At 37.3% G+C, this 20,969-nt stretch overlaps 1 protein-coding gene across 2 annotated transcripts in view; it reads right to left on the bottom strand.

Annotated features, from left to right (window-relative positions):
• Positions 1-6,819: 6,819 nt before the first annotated feature.
• Positions 6,820-20,969, bottom strand: part of nek6 (NIMA-related kinase 6) — a 34,830-nt gene continuing 20,680 nt past the window's right edge. For both annotated transcript variants that reach the window (XM_071541187.1, XM_071541188.1), the window contains exons 4-11: positions 18,649-18,789; positions 18,257-18,319; positions 17,338-17,448; positions 15,821-15,929; positions 13,944-14,051; positions 13,033-13,127; positions 10,014-10,127; positions 6,820-8,464 (exon numbers count right to left, since the gene is read on the bottom strand). In XM_071541187.1, the coding sequence (XP_071397288.1) occupies positions 8,354-8,464; positions 10,014-10,127; positions 13,033-13,127; positions 13,944-14,051; positions 15,821-15,929; positions 17,338-17,448; positions 18,257-18,319; positions 18,649-18,789 (852 nt within the window). In that variant the 3' untranslated portion in view covers positions 6,820-8,353. The remainder of the gene's footprint in view (positions 8,465-10,013; positions 10,128-13,032; positions 13,128-13,943; positions 14,052-15,820; positions 15,930-17,337; positions 17,449-18,256; positions 18,320-18,648; positions 18,790-20,969) is intronic.

The following is a 20,969-nucleotide window of genomic DNA, read 5'->3' as shown; positions in this document are numbered from 1 at the left end:
GGAAGTTTCTCATTGATTGTGAAATATATTGCGTGGAGATCACTGGCTCACAATTTAGAGCGGGCCTACAGTGTAATTAGGCATGATACGGTTTGAATTATGCAAAAAAAATATATATATATATGGGCAACTGTAGTTGGAAAAACAAAATGTCAAGTTTGCAAATGTTAACTAAAAGAGTGGTGCAGACTTTTTCTATTCCAAGTTTGATTGGAGTGGCTGTATTTCTGTCAACTATAAATATTTTACTTGATCAAAAGCATAAGCTACTGCAGTCAGTATATAATGGACATAATTTTGGTCTAAAGAATGACTGAGTACTATTCAAAAAAATCTGTAAAAAATGATACTGGCTTTGTGATTTCATAAGCAAAAGAATTTCACACAATTATAGAATTAGATGTTAAATGCATTTTGTTTCTAACTAGAACTGTTTGTGTTTTACAGATACCTAATTCTTTGAAGCATCTTTTCTCACACCAAACTGTATGCTGGGGCAACCTCTTAGATCTTGTAAGTATGTAGGCTACAAAGACATTGATTTATAATACACACAAAATTCAATACATCAGATGACGAACAATGAAACTCATTTTGAAGTTCAGATGAATCAACATAACAAGCATAAACCTTCTTGTGGAGACGACAATAATTTCTTCAGGAGCCATTGATTACAGAGGTCCAAAACCGATGGCCAGCACTGTTTGAAGTTGGTGAAGTAAGTGTAGTAACCCATTTGTTTGAAATGTAGATGCAAATTTCATTCAGTGTTATACATCTTGTTTAAAGTCAAGTATATCCTGTCTTTTCTCCTCTCTTTCAGGTCAACTTGGAGTTCATGCGTATAATAACTGTTCCTCTGATATCAAAATTCATTGGACAACTGGACAGATACACTGATGACCTGATGAAGGTTTTCCATGCCAAAGGAGGATCTGCAGGAAAGAAAATCTGCACCATAATGGCACCGACAGCTAATGTAAGTGTGTTTTTATCTATTATTTTTTTTAAGGTGTCAAGCAACAAGCTGCTGGAATTCTTAGGATTTTTCTCTTTGTCCTCCTCCTCATTCCTTCTCCTCTCCTTTCTTTTCTAAAAGTTAAACAGATTTGCAGGCCAACAGTGATTTCATGTAGCAAATATACATTTGTAAATTCATATTACCAAACATTCACCACCTTCTGATTCTTGGAGACCTTTAGTGATCTTTGTATTAAAGCAGCTTAATACACACAAACGACAAACAATTTCTCTCATGCAAAGTATTTATCGTACAATCAGAAAATGTACATTATATTGTACATTATATTTGAAATTATATGAGTGACTATATCAAAGTCATCAGGATATTGTGGTGACAACTAAACATGTCTAGGGAGGGCGCTCAGCAAGTACAGCTCTGGCTGCTCTAGTCTTAAAATATTACTTCATATATTAAACTTAAAATTCAGCATTACTTAAACTGTAGATCAATGCATTGACTAATGTTATATTCTTTGGGATCTTGTTGGTATGCTTGTTTCAGAATGAAGACATAAACATCAAGCGCGACGGTGACCTGAGGAGCCTAAGTGTCCTCAATGAGGACATAGAGACACTCGTCAAAGAATACGTGGTAAGTGTACGTCAACCTACTCTCTTTATATTATAAATGTGTTATGGATATACTTACATTGATAGTAATATTAATTGTCTCATAGGCATCACAGTCTAGCTTTGCCCGTGTGTGTAGTGTGCACTGAAAGATTAAACTATGCAGCTATCAGTGTGGAGCATGATTGATCTTAGCCAAATGAGAAACTTGTCAGCTGTAAATGACCCTGGTAAAGTATAAAACAGTTGGCAGTACAAAGTATGGAAATTATGGATCAGAATCATGAAACACTCAAACCATTATGCTGATCTCAGATTTGGTGTAGATAGGGAAGTAATACGTTATTCCTGACAAATTAAAACAGTAACACATGACTGCAGCGATATGAGAGAAAAATAATGCAGCAAAAATAAAATAAAAATTAAGAACTGTCAGAAACACTTTAAACTTGATGTACCATATACAAATTTCACTCAAATATTGAAATTTGTAGCAATTCAACCACTTTGATATGTTTTCCAGCGGGAGATATCAGGGTATCAGGCAAGTTGTTCACAATCACGTGAACATCCTAATTTTCAGTGCTTGCACTTTTAAGCTTGGTTATGTCCAGTTCCATCAGGATTTTCTTCTTCTCCTTAGCACTGGCCTTATTTTTAATACGTATTATAGTCTTCCTGTTTCATAATTTACCAATGTAAATAACAGCTGACTGCGGGGGAGTATTTGTAACTTTTGAAGGATCACAATGCATGTAGATTGGTTTGTTGGCTTGCAGATTTACAAAAGTAGCCTACTACTTAAGTGGCAAACTTTGTAGGCATCGATGGTGAGTTGAGGTAATTTTATGAAAACTGTCCAGCTGGCCATTTTTCTAAACTGATGAGTGATTTTGCAAACTTCTGGTTAGACAGAAATGGACGGTCAGTTTTCGGGTCTTTCTGGGTTTTTTGTGTGAGGTTTTGAAAAATGTTCCATTATTTTGCATTTGAATGATTCTACATATCTGTAATGTCAGAGTTTGAAAAACAGTGTGCCTTAAAAAATTCTGAATATCACAATGTGACCGGCATTGGGACACATCTCATTGTTCTCTGTTTATCCTCCAGGACAGCAAATCTAGAGAGGCTGAGTCGGGGATTGTACAGACAACGATGGGCATCTACGTCACTCGGGTGGAGGAGGCCGGTCCTGGAGACGAGCCTTTTGCAGATGTTGGAGTTGTACTTGAAGGCGTGGAAGTTCTGCACAACCTATGAAGTGTCATCCTTGGATGTATGATGCTTTTTTGACTGATTTATGCGCTTAACTTAAGCTACCCTAAGGACCTCAAGTGCACATTTGAAGTGTTTCAGAACATCCTGGTGGAACTGGACACAACCAAGCTTTCATCAAAAGTCTAAGCACTGACAATTAAGACACTCCAGTGACTGAGTAATTGGCCTGATACACTGATATTTCCCTCTGGAAAATGTATATCAAAGTGGTTGACTTGCTGCAAATTTCAGTACTAAAATTTTCAACTTGTGTTTTTCACAGTTCTTGATTGTTATATTTTTGCTGCAGAATATTCCTTTTATATTCCTGCATTCGTAATTAAACATGCATGAAAAGTGTGGTGGTGCCGCCACTCAACCATTGAGCCCTTATGGCAGTGTTTTGGATTGTTAGGGTGGTGGTCAGAAAATATCGAAAAAAAAATTGATCTCAGGGATTCCTTGAAATGTGAGTATACTGTAAGCATTACAGTTATAATGGTTGATTTACCTGATTTACCTGTCTACCTCAAGTTTCACACAATTGTTTGCACAGTTCTTGAGGGAGTTTATCGTATTGTTGCAGAAAGGTCTGTTTACAATATATATTCTTTGTCTCATGTAACAAGCAGCAAAGTGTTAAGGCCAATGGGGTACAGCTGCTCACCTGAGCCTTGTGATAATGTTTTGGATCCTAATTTCAAAATTGAATCCCAGGAATTGTTAGCCTTCTGAAATCATAGAAGAACAGTGTTCAGAAGCCTAGAGTTCCCTTAAATTAGCTTTTAAAATGTAAATGTTTGCAATGAGTAAATGTTTGAAAATAGAGCACTTAACCTTAAGAGGGCATTTTCTTTCTTTTTTTTCTTTTCTTTTTTTTAAATATTTTTATTGGGATTTTCCCAGAGGGCATTTTCTTTTTTATGATTTGTTTGTTTTTTGCACACAATACAACATGTTTGTATGAGCACTGGTTCTGTGTACAAGTATGTCTTGCTAGCTGCTCTTTTTGTGGGTGTGTGCTGTTAGGTCAGTGTACCATGCTGTTGAATGGAAGTGGTGTTGCGTGTTGCTGCCTTTGAGATTTTGCAATGCCCAAACGTGCCACATGCCTTGAGGAGCGTTAATACATTGTTAAATGTGGAACAAGATGGTCTGACTGTTCTTTTTTTATGTATTGTAGTTACATATTGTTGTAGGTGTGGGGTGAATGGAAAAAAGATTTAAAAATTGGATATATCTAGTTATAAATTTAAAATACATTGGGTGTATTAATAAAAAGTACATAAATTTGATGCATTTTGAGTAAATTGGGTTTATTGCATAAACCTGGTTATTAAGCATTTCAGACAAATAGGCTTTATTAATATTGAATGCATAAACCTGGTTCTTATGAATTTGAAACAAATTGGATTTATTGATGATAAATATATAAACCTGGTTATTGTGTATTTAAAACACATTGGGTTTATTAGTACTATTACATAAATCTCATTCTTACTTGTTTCATTTATGTTTGACTGACAAATATGCATCACATTAAGTTTATTAGTTTGTTTATGTCAAAACTGTGTAATCCAAATGGATGGAAATTTTATATGCAATTAAAATACATAAATCTTAAATATTAGGCCTAAATATTTTTTTGAGTGTAGGGTAGTATGAGTGTGCTAAGATAAATAACAGTATAAATAACATAAATAACAGTATGAACAGTGGATATGAGTATACAAGATATATGAATATGCAAGATGTATATAGTAATATATATAGTATATGCAGTATGGTGTATAGTATGAACAGAATGAACAGTATGAACAGAGTGGTGTGAATACGCTAAGTATATAAATAGAATAAACTAAGGGGTAGTATGAGTAAGATAAATAACAGTATGAACAGTGGATATGAAATGCAGTATATATATAGTATAAACAGTATGGTGTATAGTATATGGGGATGGGGGCTATCACCGTGGTGCAGAGTTCAGTAAGGTGACGGCTGAGGGGAAGAAGCTGTTCCTGAGCCTGCTGGTCCTGGAAGGGAGATTCCTGTAGCGCCTCCCAGAGGGGAGGAGGGCAGACAGTCTGTGGCCAAGGGTGTGAGGTGCCCCCCGACGATGCTGCCGTGTCAATCATCCCCGGTCTCCCCTACTGTATATTGCTTGTTTATTGCCATCAGCCATTCATCATTGCAGCGCTTCCTATCAACAAAACAGATGAAGAACCCAGAAGCTCTGCTGTCGTGAATTTTCCCAAACCAGTACATGCCAAGAAACCTGCACTTTTTCCCCATGGTTAAATCCAGGTCAGCAATGAGACACTAAACTCCTCCACACCTGCACACTATCAAACTACAACACAGTTTACAGCACAGGAAAATCAGTTTTTACAAATCATGTCTTTATCGAGCAGCCGCTACTTAACAAACGGAGGTAAAAGATAAATATTGTGAAATTTAATCTGCAGTATGAATATTCACAGGGTTAGGGTTAGGGTTAGGGTTTAGGGTTAGGGTTAGGGTTAGGGTTATCTTGTCTTATTCCTAAAGAGCTGTAAATCAGTGCTACAGATGTACCATCGGACTGGAAACAATCTGAACCTGTTGTTGTTTAACCTGCCACATCAAAGCAGTAAGACTTTTTATTACATTAAAGGATATTGAGAATATTCCAATACCTCTATTCCAGTTTATAGAAATCTGTTTGCTGGAGATTCCCACAACAAAAACATCAGATACAACAAAACATAAATAGCCATTCTTATTATGACATTTGACATGAAGTACTGTGGCTATCTTTAGATTATAGACATGTCATCAAATATATTTTGTCATCATAATTGCCTTAATTTGACCTGTCTTGCCTAGACGTCTTATACCAGGTCCTTTCAATACATTTACATAAATTGGATTTTAGATTGTATTATGTTTTCTGCTTCATAATGATGGAGCAAAGTGTGAAATAGATGACGTTTGATTCCAGTTCCTGTGGTCTTAAAGGAAAAAAAACTCCCTCCATCACTATATACACACATAGGCTGCAATTTTCTATCTAGTCTCTTCATTAATTTCCATTGTAAAGTGCACTGATACCCTACTTGTAGATATAATTATGGAAGGATCATACTTTTTTTTTCTTCATTGACACTACATGAACTGGGCATTTCCACACTACTTTGATAGAAAAGAGTATTTCTAATAGATTTTAGATTAAACAAATATATATATTTTGAACCAATTTTATAGCACAAGAAAAGTGTTTTACAACTGCTGATTTTTGTTAAGTTTTGTGATGGAATAGATGGGCGTACCTGATGTATCCTGGAATTATCCTGCATGGTTGTAATATGACTATTAATGCTAATTGCACTGGCTGGCTATTCCAATTAGATGCATTGTAATCGAACAAGCAAGACCGCTTTATCTTGGAAGTTTTGTCATTGATATGAAGTGATGGTTTTGGATAAAAAAAAAATTTTAAAAATAGAAGGCTGGAATTCTTTTCTAATATTTCTATTAAATAATGTATAAATTAATACCTTAGTTAAAGTGGATACAGACAACTTTTCAACTTTCCCCCCCATTGCCCCCCCCCCCCAGCGTTTCCAAGTGGTTTATTAATTTATACATTATTTAATAGTTTATAAAGATGACTATTAAATAATGTATAAATTAATACCTTAGTTAACATGAACACCATTAGCAAATTATTACCAGACACATTAGTTAACTGTTAAATAGTTAGTTAATGCTTATTAAGCATTAACTACCCCTTAATTAATGTAAGCTTATTGTAAAGTGTTACCTTTTTATTTATTTATTTATTTTTTACTTTTAGTGATTTTGGGGCTGGTGTTTTGTGATGAGAGTATAAATTATTTAATACAGTGTGCTACATCATAATTTGAAAAACAAGGGAACAAGACTCATTTGATAAAAGAAGAGAGCTTCATCTGCATCCACGATTTTTTCAACTTTAATTTTATAAACAGTTTTTTTTTTGCCTACTACAAATGCAAATGAGGAAACACTTGAACGTGATTCCACACAAATCACCAAAGTCCATTTTATTCAGCACAGTAAAGTACATTTGGTAAAAATATAATTGCACAATACTTTGGAGTCACAATGCAATAACTACAGTAGATGGAAGCTCTAGATATTTATACAAGACAGTTAATTAGTCCTGATATCTTTTGCAGATTTGTCTAAACTTCCTGTGTATATAATCCGTTCACCTTAAACTTTGATTTTGTCAACAGGATGGAATATAAGTTGCCATAAAAACACTGAAATAAGATAATGTTCAAATATGCTGTGTGGTAAGGCACTGTGCCATCAGATATGCTGTGTACATGACAAGTTTTTCCTTTATTAAAACATTTTTTTCATGTTTAGTACGCCACCTTCTTATTTCTACGCCGTTTACAATTTCACAGTAAAAACTTGTCTACATTTGCAAATATAAACTCAACACTTTGAACAAAATCATAAATGGACATTTGTTTTTTTTTTACATCACAGAAAATTGCAATCATATGCAACAGCTTCAGAACAAACACTAAGCAACACCCACCACCACATAACTACTTTTATCAATAGAGCGTAACATACACACTCACATTTTGGCTAAATCTAGCTTGCTGGTTCATTTCCACTTTGTGTGTGTGTGTGTAGATTTATATATAACACACAGACTCAACAAAAGATATTGTTGGCACAAAATATCGTGGCATTTCTTGGGTTTTCCAGGAATATTGATGATGAATCAAGTTATAAGTTCCTCTTTAACAGGATTGTCTGTGCTTTTAGTACTGACTCATTCTCCTTGATTCAGCACTTGAAGTTACTTTTACAACTGAGAGCAAATGACGCCCGAGATGGTTTATGAGACTCTCTTTCCTTCTTAAGGCCACAAACAACATTGAAAACAATGATATGCAAAATATAAGAAAGATATTTTAGGCAACATAAAGGTAAACACTAGTTCTAAATATGAGTTAACTAATGAGCTAAAAGAAAACAGCATGAAGTCATCAGCATAGTGTGTGAGTATTATCCAGGAGCAAGGACACCGAGTTAGTCTGCACACACTTTACCTGAAACACAGGCTATCAATTTGGAATGCAATCCCTGTGAAATGACACAAAAGAAACGTAGAAAAGTCTGCGACACCGCCATAGTGAGACACAGTTCACTACCTCCAGCCAGTGAAGACGCCATAAATGCAGTCACCTGAATCACTGCGGTTTAATCAGCTCCACTTCCCGCGATGCAACTCTTCAGATCCTCCACGCAAAACAACAAGTGGTCGTTTGAAGTTGAAACACCGCAGTCCACTTGCACCAAAGTCTTTCCACAGTCTCCTCCTGACCTCTGTGTAATACAATCTCAAGATGAGAACTAATCAAACGCTTTACTGCGAGACCTGGCAGAGCAGTGGCCTTGTGGTTTGAAGTCCTCAGACTCAGCAGAATGGGTTTTTTTTGTTGACTGGAATCGGAGCTCAGGTGCTGGCAGTCCACATTTGCATCTGTTTGGCGATCTGCAGCACGAAGACGATGTCCGGGCGCTGGTCTGGGTCTGGGTTGATGCACATGCTAACCAGGTCCCGTAGCTACGATGGGATAGAGAGACGTTTCGATTAGGCATCAGCATTGAAAAGTTTGCTTTTTTTTTTGCTTTATCACTAAAATCGCTTTGCTCGAGTCCCAAGTCAGTCTCAAGTCTTGAGGCACAAGTCTCAAGTCTAAATGTAGAACAGCAATTCAAGTCAGAACAAATCAAGAGTCCAGTATCAATTTAATATCTTAAAGAAAACTAAATATCTAGGACTTTTCAATGCAATATGGTTTTAATAGGATAAAAACTTGGTCAATCATTCCATACAAATTCAGAAAACAGAATTTAAATTCAGTCATCTGCTGGAACAAATCTCATCACTTTCAAGTCATTTACACAAACACAAGATCTCAAGTCAAGATTTTAGAAACCTTTTCAAGTCATCAAAGTACAAGTCAGAGTCAAGTCCCAAGTCACCAGAACCCAAGTCAAGTCTCAAGTCTTCTCTTCATGCATCAAGTCAAGCCTCAAGCGATTAAAACTGTGACTCGAGTCTTGACTCAAATCCAAGTCATGTGTCTCGAGTCCCCACCTCTGTTACTACTTGGTCTGTTTATGTCATACAATGTAAGACATTTCACTCACAGAGAATGGGTCAACTGAGCACTAGTGACAAAGAGTGAGTGAGGACTTACATTATGTTGTTTGTGAATTATAACAAGAAACATGCATGCAGGTGGTGCATACGAATATGGAGTTATGAATCTACACAAAGTGTCATACATGATGAGGTCCCACATATTCAGATGAGCTCTGATCCACCTACTGTTGTGTGTCCTGTGTTTAGTGTACTACAGTGCATAGTTAATACTTCCAACATAACACTGAGTTAGACTGTACTGTCAACTGGGCCTACAGTGTGCTGCTGAAGTGTTGCCATGCACTGTAATGAACCCAATACTCGATACAGAGATGTAAAACTGCTACCACTCTTCTCATTCCATAGTGACAAGTGATCAAAGAGCCTATTAGCCTTATTCACATGGCAGCCATACTTAGATGTACGTCATACTCAGAATGGGAAAAAGCAGATAGAAACTGGTAATATAAATCTACATCAAAATTATCTTTGGATATGGAGGGGGAAATGAGCAGGACTGGAGAAGGTTCAAATCAAAGGATACAGCAACCGGATTGATGTTGATTCATAATGTTAGCTAATGTTAGTAGTCAGCTACCAGTGGTGAAAGAAGTACTCTGATCCTTTACTTAAGTAAAAGTACCAATACAGCAATGTAAAAATACTCCATTACAAGTAAACTACTTAAGTAAAAGTACATAAGTATTAGCAGCAAAATGTAGTTAAAGTATTAAAGTAAAAGTAGTGGTTTGGTCCCTCTGACTGATATTTTAAGACGTACATTTACTCAAACTATTGAGTAAATGTACTTAGTTACTTTCCACCACTGTCAGCTACTTCATGTTAACATCCAGTGACTCCAGTCTGCTTCACTTGGTTTCTCACCCCGAGTATGACATAAATCAAATATGGCCACTGTGTGAAAAAAACCAAAAAAACAAACTAGGTTCTTCTGTTGATGTACCTTCTCAGAGTAATGGTCAGGTGGGAGGGGAGGGTAGTCACACTGCTCAATCTTGTGGCATAGAGAGAGGAGGTTCATCTTGTCCCCATAAAATGGACTCTGCAGCGCCGCCATCTGCAGATGGAGATGGAGAGAGAACCAGCGGATGAAAAAAGTAATTGAGAGGAGATGAACAGACGAGCATAAGTGTTGGTGAAGATTTTGACCATTTGCAAAAAAACAAAACAAAACAAAAAACAGGTATTGTAAATAGATGGTGCTCATCAGCTATCCAGACAGCTGATCAGTAAGGTTGTGACTCACACACACACACACACACACACACACACAGGACCACCATCAGCAGTATGTTAGCATTTTAGTCAAATCAAACTATTCTGGAGCAGGATGTTTTTATATTTATTTAAATCTGCACTTTTCAAAACAATATAGAGAGCATTAGCAAATGTTGGTCTTTTCATCATTTGGCCTTGGTTATAAACCTGGATCATCTGCTCAACACATGTGAAACCTCAAATGACACCACAGTCTGAAGTTTTTCCTGCAAGAAAGAAACCTCTACCTACCACCAGTGAGAGTCTTTACATGTGAAAAGCTAATTTAAACAGCAAAACTAGAAATAACCGCCTCGCGGTTGTATGCCTCCGCCAATAAACTTTGTTTTATCATTGCAAGGACAGTCTTTATTTATTGAACATATATAATTAATGCGATTATTAGGTCAACTTAAAGGATTTTGGTGTCTGCAAAAGTAAGTGACAGCACTTCCGCCGTTTTTGTAGAATGACCCAAGATCGTTTTCTCAGCTACGGTGGTAAGCAAAACATTATGATGTCACAGTGAAGTTGACCTTTGAACTTTTGGATATAAAATGTCATCACTTCATCATTTTATCCTATTAGACATTTGTGTGAAATTTTGTCATAATTAGCGTATTAATTCTTGAGTTATGGCCAAAAACGTCTTTTGTGAGGTAACGGTGACCTTTGACCTTTGACCACCAGAATATACTCAGTTCATCCTTGAGTCCAAGTGGACGTTTGTGCCAAATTTGAAGAAATTCCCTCGAGGCGTTCCTGAGATATCGCGTTCACGAGAATGAGACGGACGGACAACCCGAAAGGCATAACAACACCGACTACAAATCCTGCACATTAATCCAACAACCATTACACTTTATGAAACAGCTGCAACTGTGACACCAACATACTTCACGTTACGAGAAAATGTGCTTGGGGACAACAAAGAGCGAAAAGTGAAGAAAAAAAAAAAGGCAAAGAGAGCAGGGAAGACGAGAAGAAGGTAGGTAGACGGAGGAAGCGGCTGGCATTCCACGTGGGGGGGGATCTGGTGATGCGGCCGGGGAATAAATGAGCCTGAGACATAATGCTGCCGATTCAGTCTCCGTTGGCCTGTCCAAACCTCTCATATCAAGAGACAATATCCAGATCATATCTGACTGAAGGAGCATTGTCTCTGCAGATAAACGCCCCAACAATGACTCAGCCTTCCAATGAAAAGGAGAAAAAAAGAGACTATGAATAAGGCTTTTTATGCTTGCAGCAGTGGCAAGCATCTACATGTAGGGTTGTTGGGTAAGTGATTATAGGGTTTTTGTTGAAGTCAGTGTTAAACTGCGCATCTAAATTAACTGGTAGTAAGTAGGGCTGAACAATTTATCGGAATTTTATCGAAATCGCAATACGGCCTACTGCAATTTTCAAATCGCAGGAGGCGCAATATTTGTTAAAGGTGAAATGTGTCAAAATACCATTTTAAAGTAAATATTGTGGTGCTGCAGAGATGTCCTGGCCTACACATCATATTCTACAGACTTAAGAAAACATCTTTGTTTGGTACAGATCCCCGCAAAAATCACACCATAATCATTTGAATACGTTTTTCAATGAAAATGAGAATAATGATGTAAAAATTGTCATCCCCTCTAATATCATGAATCATATCGCAATTGCAATATCAGTCAAAATAATCGCAATTAGATATTTTTCGATTTTTTGAGTATTAAGTAGTAGTAGTAAGCTTTAGTGGCGCTGTTTGATTTACACTGCAAAAAATCTACATATTAACAAGATGTTCAGTCTATTATTGAGCCCTAAAATCCTAATTTTCATAAAATAAGTGAAAAAATCTGCCAAAGGGGTTAGATAATTTCACTTGTTTCCAATACAAATCAACTTGTTTCAAGAGTTTTGTAGAACCAATGGACATTTTCTTGATAGCAGGCAGTGATCTGCCTTATTCTGACTTGTTTCAAGATACTGACACTCATTTCTCGAAAATTCCTGGAAGTGGAAGTGAAACTGCATTGGAAACAAGTGGAGTTATCTCACCTCATTGGCAGCATTGTTCTCTTGTTTTAAGAAAAATAAGATTTGAAGGCTGAATATGAGACTAAATGACTTGTTAAGATGGATGTTTTTTTGCTGTGTATTTAACGGTGCTATGTTTAGCGTTTTGTGCCGTAAAGCAATCCAGCAGATTTCCCGCCAAATCTAGGTAGGTTTTAGCAGTTAGAGATTTTGTTTGCATTCAGTAAAAGAAATCCCCATGTTGGGTGAACATACAGTAAATGAGTAAGATGATGGTGATATTGATAGTGTCATTGCTCTGCTATTCACTTTCAAAGTAGATTTTCCTGGGTGGGTAATGGAGGGAAGGGAGAGGGGGGGCGAAGTGCGTTCATCTTCCTCGTTTCCTTCAAACTTACCCATCGTGGCTTTAAGATGTAAAATTGGATGGATTGTACAATGTCTTTTGATAATAAAAGTTGCTGTCTTATTTGCATGATTTCATGATAAATAAAATAAAAAGGAGTTATTTTTTATTCCAGGTACTGGTAAAGATTGGAGGCACTGTCTATATTCATGATTGTCATATAAAACACACCAAGACACTCATAGCGGCCAAATATTTAAACTAGCACTAAGATAGTTTTTATTTTATTTATTTTCATTTATTTTTCATATTTATTGAATAGCTCTTTTGCTGGTGAGCTTACCTCATACAGGAGACATCCCAGGGACCAGATGTCAGATTTAAAGTTGTATCCATTCTCGTGGATCCTCTCCGGTGACATGTAGTACGGTGTCCCCACTGGGACAGAAAGGCAGACACATAAATGAATAAAAGTCACATTTTGGTCAACATATCTTTGGAACTTAAAAGATTGTTCCGGCATCATTCATTTTTCTCCTCATCTCCAATTGGGTTGGGATTTAATGTAAAATGCAAAATGTAGTTCTTTACTTGTGAGAACCTGAATAAAAACTGACTTACACTGAGCTCCATAAGGTTTTTAATAGCAAGACTTTTTTATTTCCAATTTGTTGTGGCGATTCTTAGCACCAAAGTGCATGTACAATAATAATATTTTTTCGACCTTGTGAAAACAAAAATGATCATCCTACTGCTGCAATATCTTGTGTTTTAAAAAATGATAATGTATTGACTTGATCATCACAAAATAATGAAAATAATGCAATTTTATCCATTATGTTGCATAATCCATTATTTGAACCCGGGTGATAACTAAATAATCAAACATCATTTACTGTATATTCTAACTATTCTATTATAACTAACTGTAAAAAATTAGCATGGTACTGAGTGATGGAACAAAGAACTGTCTAAAACAATTTGACTGTCAATGCATAAAATAATGATGTGTATGTGTTCCCGCTACATAATATACCAATATACCATTGCATGTATGGTTAACCATAAACATTTTAGAGTTTCTTTGCCAATTTTCCAGCTACGCCTGACAACGCGTCTTCACTAAGAATTGTTACCAAAGAAACAAGTGCAATATGTATTTAAAAAAAAAAAAGAAAAAGAAAAGAAAGACAGAAGGAAAAGGCAACCAGCCTTCTCTACCTGCCCAGCATTATGTGTGTGCATGTGTTTTACCTAAGGAGTGTGCTGCAGTGGTTTTGGAGCTGAAGAAGCGTCCCAATCCCAGGTCACCCAGCTTCACTTCCCCTGTGGCTGTTATGAACACGTTGGCTGGTTTGATATCTGTTTCTCACACACACACACACACACACACACACACACACACACACACTTAAATGCGATAATTCATCATCATCACATGGGCCTTGGACATCGATTATACTCAGTGGTGGAAGAAGTACTCTGATCCTTTACTTAAGTAAAAGTACCAATACAGCGATGTAAAAATACTCCATTACAAGTAAAAGTCCTGCATGAAAAATCCTACTTAAGTAAAAGTACATAAGTATTAGCAGCAAAATGTAGTTAAAGTATTAAAGTAAAAGTAGTGGTTTGGTCCCTCTGACTGATATTTTATTATATATGACATCATTAGATTATTAATACTGAAGCATCAGTGTGTAAGCAGCATGTTACTGTTGTAGCTGCTGGAGGTGGAGCTAGTTTGAACTACTTTATATACAGTTAGCTAGTTTAGACCAGTGGTTCCCAACCTAGGGGTCGGGCCCCTCCAAAGGGTCACCAGATAAATCTGAGGGGTCGGGAGATGATTAATGGGAGAGGAAAGAAGAAAAAACAAAGTTCTGATACACAAATCTGTTCTCAGTTTTTGGACTTTTTCTCTAATCTTTGATTTTTGCTGAAATATTGGATCATTTGAACATTTATTGAAATGAAACCATGTGAGGTTTAGAGGGAAAAATCACTATTTGGTGGAGCTGTTAACAACTCATAGACATCTGAAATGTGACCCGACTACACACTGCTTTTTGTAAGACGTCAAAAGCCAAAAAGGTTGGAAACCACTGGTTTCATCTTTAACAATGTGTTGTATTTTAAAAGCTTGTTATATTATCCATTGTGTCAAATCTCCATCTGAAAAGTAACTAAAGCTGTCAAATAAATGTAGTGGAGTAGAAAGTACAATATTTCCCTCTGAAATGTAGTGGAGTGGAAGTATAAAGTAGCATCAAATGGAAATACTCAAGTAAAGTACAAGTATCTCAAAATTGTATTTAAGTACAGTACTTGAGTAAATGTACTTAGTTACTTTCCACCACTGATTATACTGCCACCTTTGACTGCAGTCCCGACTATGTCATGTATGTCCTGCCAATGTAGAGGAGACTGGGGATGATTATAACACTTTTCGCATTTCTGTCACTATTTCCTTGCTCATTTGAGATAAGATTTTTTCAATTTGTCTGTTACCAAACATTTTTTACAAGCATTACAAGCATTTTCAACATCTCCATGGTACACAGAAAAAGAGTCATTCTGTCTCAAAGACAGAGAGAGAAATGTTACATTCTACCCCACATCCTGGGTTAGTTGCAACAACACTTAGGGTAAAATGTAACACCTTTTGTAAAATCTGTCAAAATCAGAAACGTGTCTATAAAATTGTTTTCTTCAGAGCTTCTTTTCTTTCCACATGTGGGTCTGGGACTAAATGAATCATCTACACACGATCACTTGCTCATAATTGGAGGAACTGAAAGTGTTACAGCTATCCCGTGTTACCACTGTACCCTGTCTCCCCTACTATATGCATGCATGTGTTCCTGAATATGACTATATTAACTGCTAAAATCACGGCTAAAAGGATGCCCCCATTTTATTTGCCTTCTTATGTTTGACTCTTGACACTTCCCATAATAATCATGAATGTATAAAAGGGATTAAGGGAAAGAAGGACAAAAAAAAGTCAGAAAAAAGTGATGAGGGGAGGATAAATTGTTGGATGGGACAGTGGAAAGAGATGGGCAGGACGATAAAATAAGTAAAATATGTAAATCGGGTGTGTATGAGTAAACTGAGTGGTTGTTTACCACGGTGCATTACTCTGCGTGAATGCATGTGCTCCAGGGCACTGCACAGCTGGACAAAATATTTCCATATTGTCCTCTCTGGGATGAGCCGCCTCTTCTTCTTGAAGTACTGAAGTAGAGAAATGAGGGAAAGGGAATGGTTAAAGGTACAACTCCTTGATATACCTTGATAAAATTACCGTAAACAAATGAGACTATGGACGAGATAACAGTTGGCCTCTGTGTGCTAGTGCTAGTGTTTCTCTACGTTACTTGTCCCCCCTACCCCCAGCGTCACTCCATTTCTTTTAAAGAGCCAGAAGAAGGATAAGAGTCAATAACAATCCTCAATAACAGCCGATATGCATGCTGACCGGGTAAGCAAATGTCAAGTTGAAACTATGCAGTTAGAATAGAGAGGAACTGGAATTAAGCTGTGGATTCATGCAAGTAAAACACTTCCTCTTTTGTGCTGTAAAGCAATCTGTCTTTGTGCCACCAAGCAATCCAGCAGATCTCCTGCCAAATCCAAGCCAGTGGCACACAATGTAAAATGGGTTGTAGCAGCTGCCAATGTTCTTACTTGCGAAGGGACTATATTTTACACAGGGTAAACTCATATTATGTCTTTAACGTTAGCTTAAAGGAGGGGTATCTTTTGCTTTTTCAGCAATTTTATATAATTACCTGGTGTCTATAAAATACATCTGTTATGTTTTTTTCAGTAAAAATCGTTTAGTTATAGCTTTAGCTATTCACTTCCCAGTGTTTGTTTCCCACCTACAAGAAAATAGGTTGTTTTACATAAGCAGCTTCTTATGCTAATGAGCTACTGCTCTGATTGGCTGGCCATTCTGGAAGGCCCGCCCTCCTCTTAGCGCTGATTGGTCGATTTCAGACAGTTCAGTGTCTACATAGACACTGGAGCAAAATCTGACTGGCTTGTACAAGGGGGCGTGTTTTATAGTTGGTGACTCTGGGGAAATGGCATAGTAACATGATTCTGTTTTTTTACTGTGATTACTTCACACCTCCAAGAACCAAAATCACCATAAATACTAAGAATTGCCACATCCTAGGATACCCCCCCCACTTTAAGTTGTACCAATAAGTTAACTTTAAGACGCCAATGTAATGCTCCAAAAATAATCTGCTCTTCACTGTTCGCAATGTTGCTTTTGGCCAGCAGATGTCACGGTTAGACTCTGTGTTGATCATGGCTTTGCTCTCAATCAAAATGGTCATACAAATAATGGAGATTATGTACAGTCAAGGCAGGCTGTTCTTTTGTTAAGGCAGCTATCTATGCTAGTAAAGCACTGCGGGAAACACTGTATGTCTTGCACTAGGCTACATTTTAAATTATGAAATATCGGCAAGGGAATTTCTACCCGGGATGTATTCAGTCCATCACAGATCCCAGATGTATTCGTCCAATCGTCGATTGATGGTAATTATACAAAATTAATAATTATTGGTGATGATTAACTGATGTTAAAATGCTACATGGTGCACCTTCAATTGTAATAACTCCTGACCTTTATCATCTGGGACAGATCTCCAGCGTCTGCCAGCTCCAGGACAATGTTGAGCTCGTTGTCCTCGATGAAGGAGTCTAGATACTTGATCACGTTGGGGTGATTCAGCTGCTGCAGGGGGGAACACATGAGAAAAGATTCAGATCGTCTCCTGGTCTGAATCTGTCATTTGTTCATTTTAACATGGCAATCAAAAAGTATTGCAGCTGAAAACAAGTAATGGTGCAGGTCAAATACTAATACTAATCCTCGGAGTATTATTGTATTTGAGGCAAGGCACCCTGTCAGAATTAAAGGGGGGTCTGAATTAACTTGTGCAAAATTCCTTCATCTATTCTTGCCATGTATGTCACTGGGCACACCCACTATGTCATTGTTTCAAAAGCATTTTGCATACAGGGAATGTATCATTTTCAGAAAATGGCAATGCATATATATTTTTTAGCTAATTTTGTACTGGTTACACTTGATGCAGCTGGTACAACATATACATAAACTATTTCTAAAAATTTACGAAAATCACCATTTTCATCTGTGGTGACTGAAACGGAAAGTGAACACGCATCGCTTTAAAATTCAACCGGCTCTACTACATTACTCAAAGCCATAACAAGTTCTAACAAGTCGTTCTGTGGCTCTTTATGCTTGACTTCCCCATACATGAATGGATCATCTTGCGAGTCCCAGTCTAATTTGAGAGAAAAGGAAACCTGACTTCTTGTTAAAAGTAAATTCTTGTATTGCATCCTCAAGAATATTTCAGGGAAAAAGGGGAAGTAGTTTTAGGTTTACTTCCTTCTAATTCCTTATGAGTCATATTGACTTCTGTATATATCGGAACACAATGAAAGTTTGTCTCGCCAACTCCGACGACTCGAATGATTCAATGAAAAATATGGCTGTTGTTGAAAAACCTTACCTTAAGGAGATCTATCTCTTTGATACAGTCCTGACGAGCCTTGGCGTCCATCATCTCAAAGATCTACAATGACAACAAAGCAGTGAAAACGTGAAAAAAAAAAAAAGAACATAAGTCCTGCTTATGGTCATTACGGGGTTTCACGTGGTCCTGAAACCACATGCAAAGAGAAAATCAATTTAATAACATATTGAATGATACAGTGACAAATTCCAATTAATTTCTGTGCCAGTTTACAAGGAACATGAATATGGCAAAAAATCTGGACAGGCTTCACTGCATCTCATTCCACAACTATGGGATTTAACTTGTTTGAAGGTAAGAATATTAAATATTAGATACATTTCCATTGACATGCAACCTCAAATGGTGTGAGACATGCTGGTGCGTACCTGGACTTTCTTGAGTGCAACCAGCTGTCCCTCCAGCAGGTATGTGGCTTTGTAGACCTCGCTGAACTGGCCCCGGCCGATCTTCTTCTCAATCCGGAAGTTTGCCAACGTGCAGCAGTACTGATAGCTTGGCATGTTTCTCTGTGCAAGACAACAGAGCATTAAAAGCTTTAGCAGAGCGTTATCTAATGAATCTCACTATCTAGCAAACGATTGCGGCATGCTACGCCTCGAGAACCGTGGTTTTCGGTCATGAGAGAGACTGCAGGTTTACGTTCCAGCCAAACACTACAGCAACGATTCATTCGTCTTTTCTGGTTGCAGGTGTGCTAATCAGCAAACTCAGCGGCAGAGGTGGAACTAACCGGCTCTATGTTTGCTAAGTTTGTACGAACTTCAATCGACATGGGGAGTAGATGATGAGTAGATAATGACAAAATTTTGCATTTTTGGGTGAACTATTCCTGTATGTGCTGAGAACATAGAAAGTAAAATCATCCATGTGTCCCTGCTAGATGATTGGCTCATGTGCTCCGTGCTAACATTTTAGCATACACTATGTTGAGTGATAGTAGGCAACTAGCGTTGAGAAAAATACGGTGGCCGAGACGTGTCAAACGAACTGCGTATCCAAAACACTTTGCAAATTTCCGTTAGGGTTAGCCTAACCCGCTTTGCAAACAACGCTTCCGTTGTTATGTTGTGGCTTTTGCATTTGTGTTTTCCGTTAATGCGCATGTGTTTTTCAAATTTGCAAAGCGTTTTGGATATGCAGTTCGTTCGACATGTCTCGGCCACCGTAGAAAAGTGACCTTTTAGTAATAAAAAGTAGTCTGTATGTTACATGGCCTGCAGATTCATACATTTTAAAAATGAAATATCATTAACTCAATATAGCTGATGTAGCTATTTCAGGTGAGTAACCATATATTCATCTTCTGCGCAGTGATTTTTAGCTGTCTAAGTCTCCCATCACCCACCATCTTCACTTCCTATGGAAATAGAGAAAGAAGTTCTTCTGATAGTTCAAAAGGAACCTAATTTTTCTATCATATTTACCAATCTACACAGAACTGTAAGACTGAGCTGCATATGATTTAAAGGATAAGGCTGGTGTTTTTTAATGAATTTCTTGCCGTCAACAAATCCTATGAAAATAACAAAATCAGCAATGATTTTGTTTTGCCAACAAGTCTCGTCCATGTAGCCGATGCCCAATGAAGCCATGTCCCAGCAGCCATAGAACTCCATTGTATTTAAAAAACTATTAAAAACACGACAAAGAGCCATGCTGCTGCTCTGCAGCATATTTCATCATCGCGATGCACCGGGCCGGCCGACTTTTTCCTCAAACAACTTAATAAGCCCGCTATAAAAACTTTGTGATCTCAGGAAAGTAGTTCCGTAGCACCAAAAATAGTCCCCGGTGTAATGAAGAATTTGTTCCCATTTGAATTTGATTTGGTAATAACTACAACAGACTGACTTTTCATGGTAACAGTTAGCGATTTTGAAAATGTAAACTATGTCTTTGTGAGCTGCATTTAAAGGTTTTTAGCTTACAAATGGAACCAATGACTTCCGGTTTGAAGGCTACAAAGGGAACGTGGGAAGTCGGAAAGTAACGGGAGTCGAGCAAACGCATTGTTGATTTTGTTATTTTCATAGGATTTGTTGACGATAAGAAATGCATTAAAAAACACCAGCCGTATTCTTTAAGATTACTTACCATTCAGCTTTAGAGCTGCTATAGCCTCTCATTTTATCACGTTTGAGATCATGCTAACTACTTTCATTCATCATAGTGTATGCCAATTTGTAAGCTCATTCCTCCAGCTATTTCAGTTGTGTGCAAACCCTGGACTTCAGCTACTGTACTGTACTGTCCATGGCCCCTCAACCATTAAGCACCTTGCAGCTAAATATAATATTGGGAAAAACTGAATGAACCCAGCATAGAGGACATTCACTCTTTAAACTGATATTTTTCACAGGAGGGTTGGAAGCATTTTTTTTTATTCCCTCAAATTGAATAGCAGAAGTGCAGAAGACTGTGGGCAGGCAAAATAGAGCATGGCAGCAATTGTCTGGTGGTATATTTGCTTATTATTGCTCCAAAACAGTGCGCTCTCTGTTTTCAAAGCCTCATACTGATCCCCGCCAAAATAGAAAATTACATTTACCTGAGGCATTTTTATTTAGTATGGGATCATACAACATAAATGTTAAAAATTAGGATATAGTAGGCTGTAAACGGTTTAGAGCATGTCTGATATTTTCCATTTCATTTTCATCCCACATTTTATCTTTTTTGCTTTTTC

This window comes from Centroberyx affinis, unplaced genomic scaffold (genome assembly GCF_046629955.1).
Source record: "Centroberyx affinis isolate AG114_WGS23_722 - 3 ecotype Tasmania unplaced genomic scaffold, CSIRO-AGI_Caff_v1 ptg003816l_1, whole genome shotgun sequence".
Classification (NCBI taxonomy): domain Eukaryota; kingdom Metazoa; phylum Chordata; class Actinopteri; order Beryciformes; family Berycidae; genus Centroberyx; species Centroberyx affinis.
Note: the sequence above shows the minus strand (reverse complement) of the source record. Positions and strands in the feature narration are given on the sequence as shown.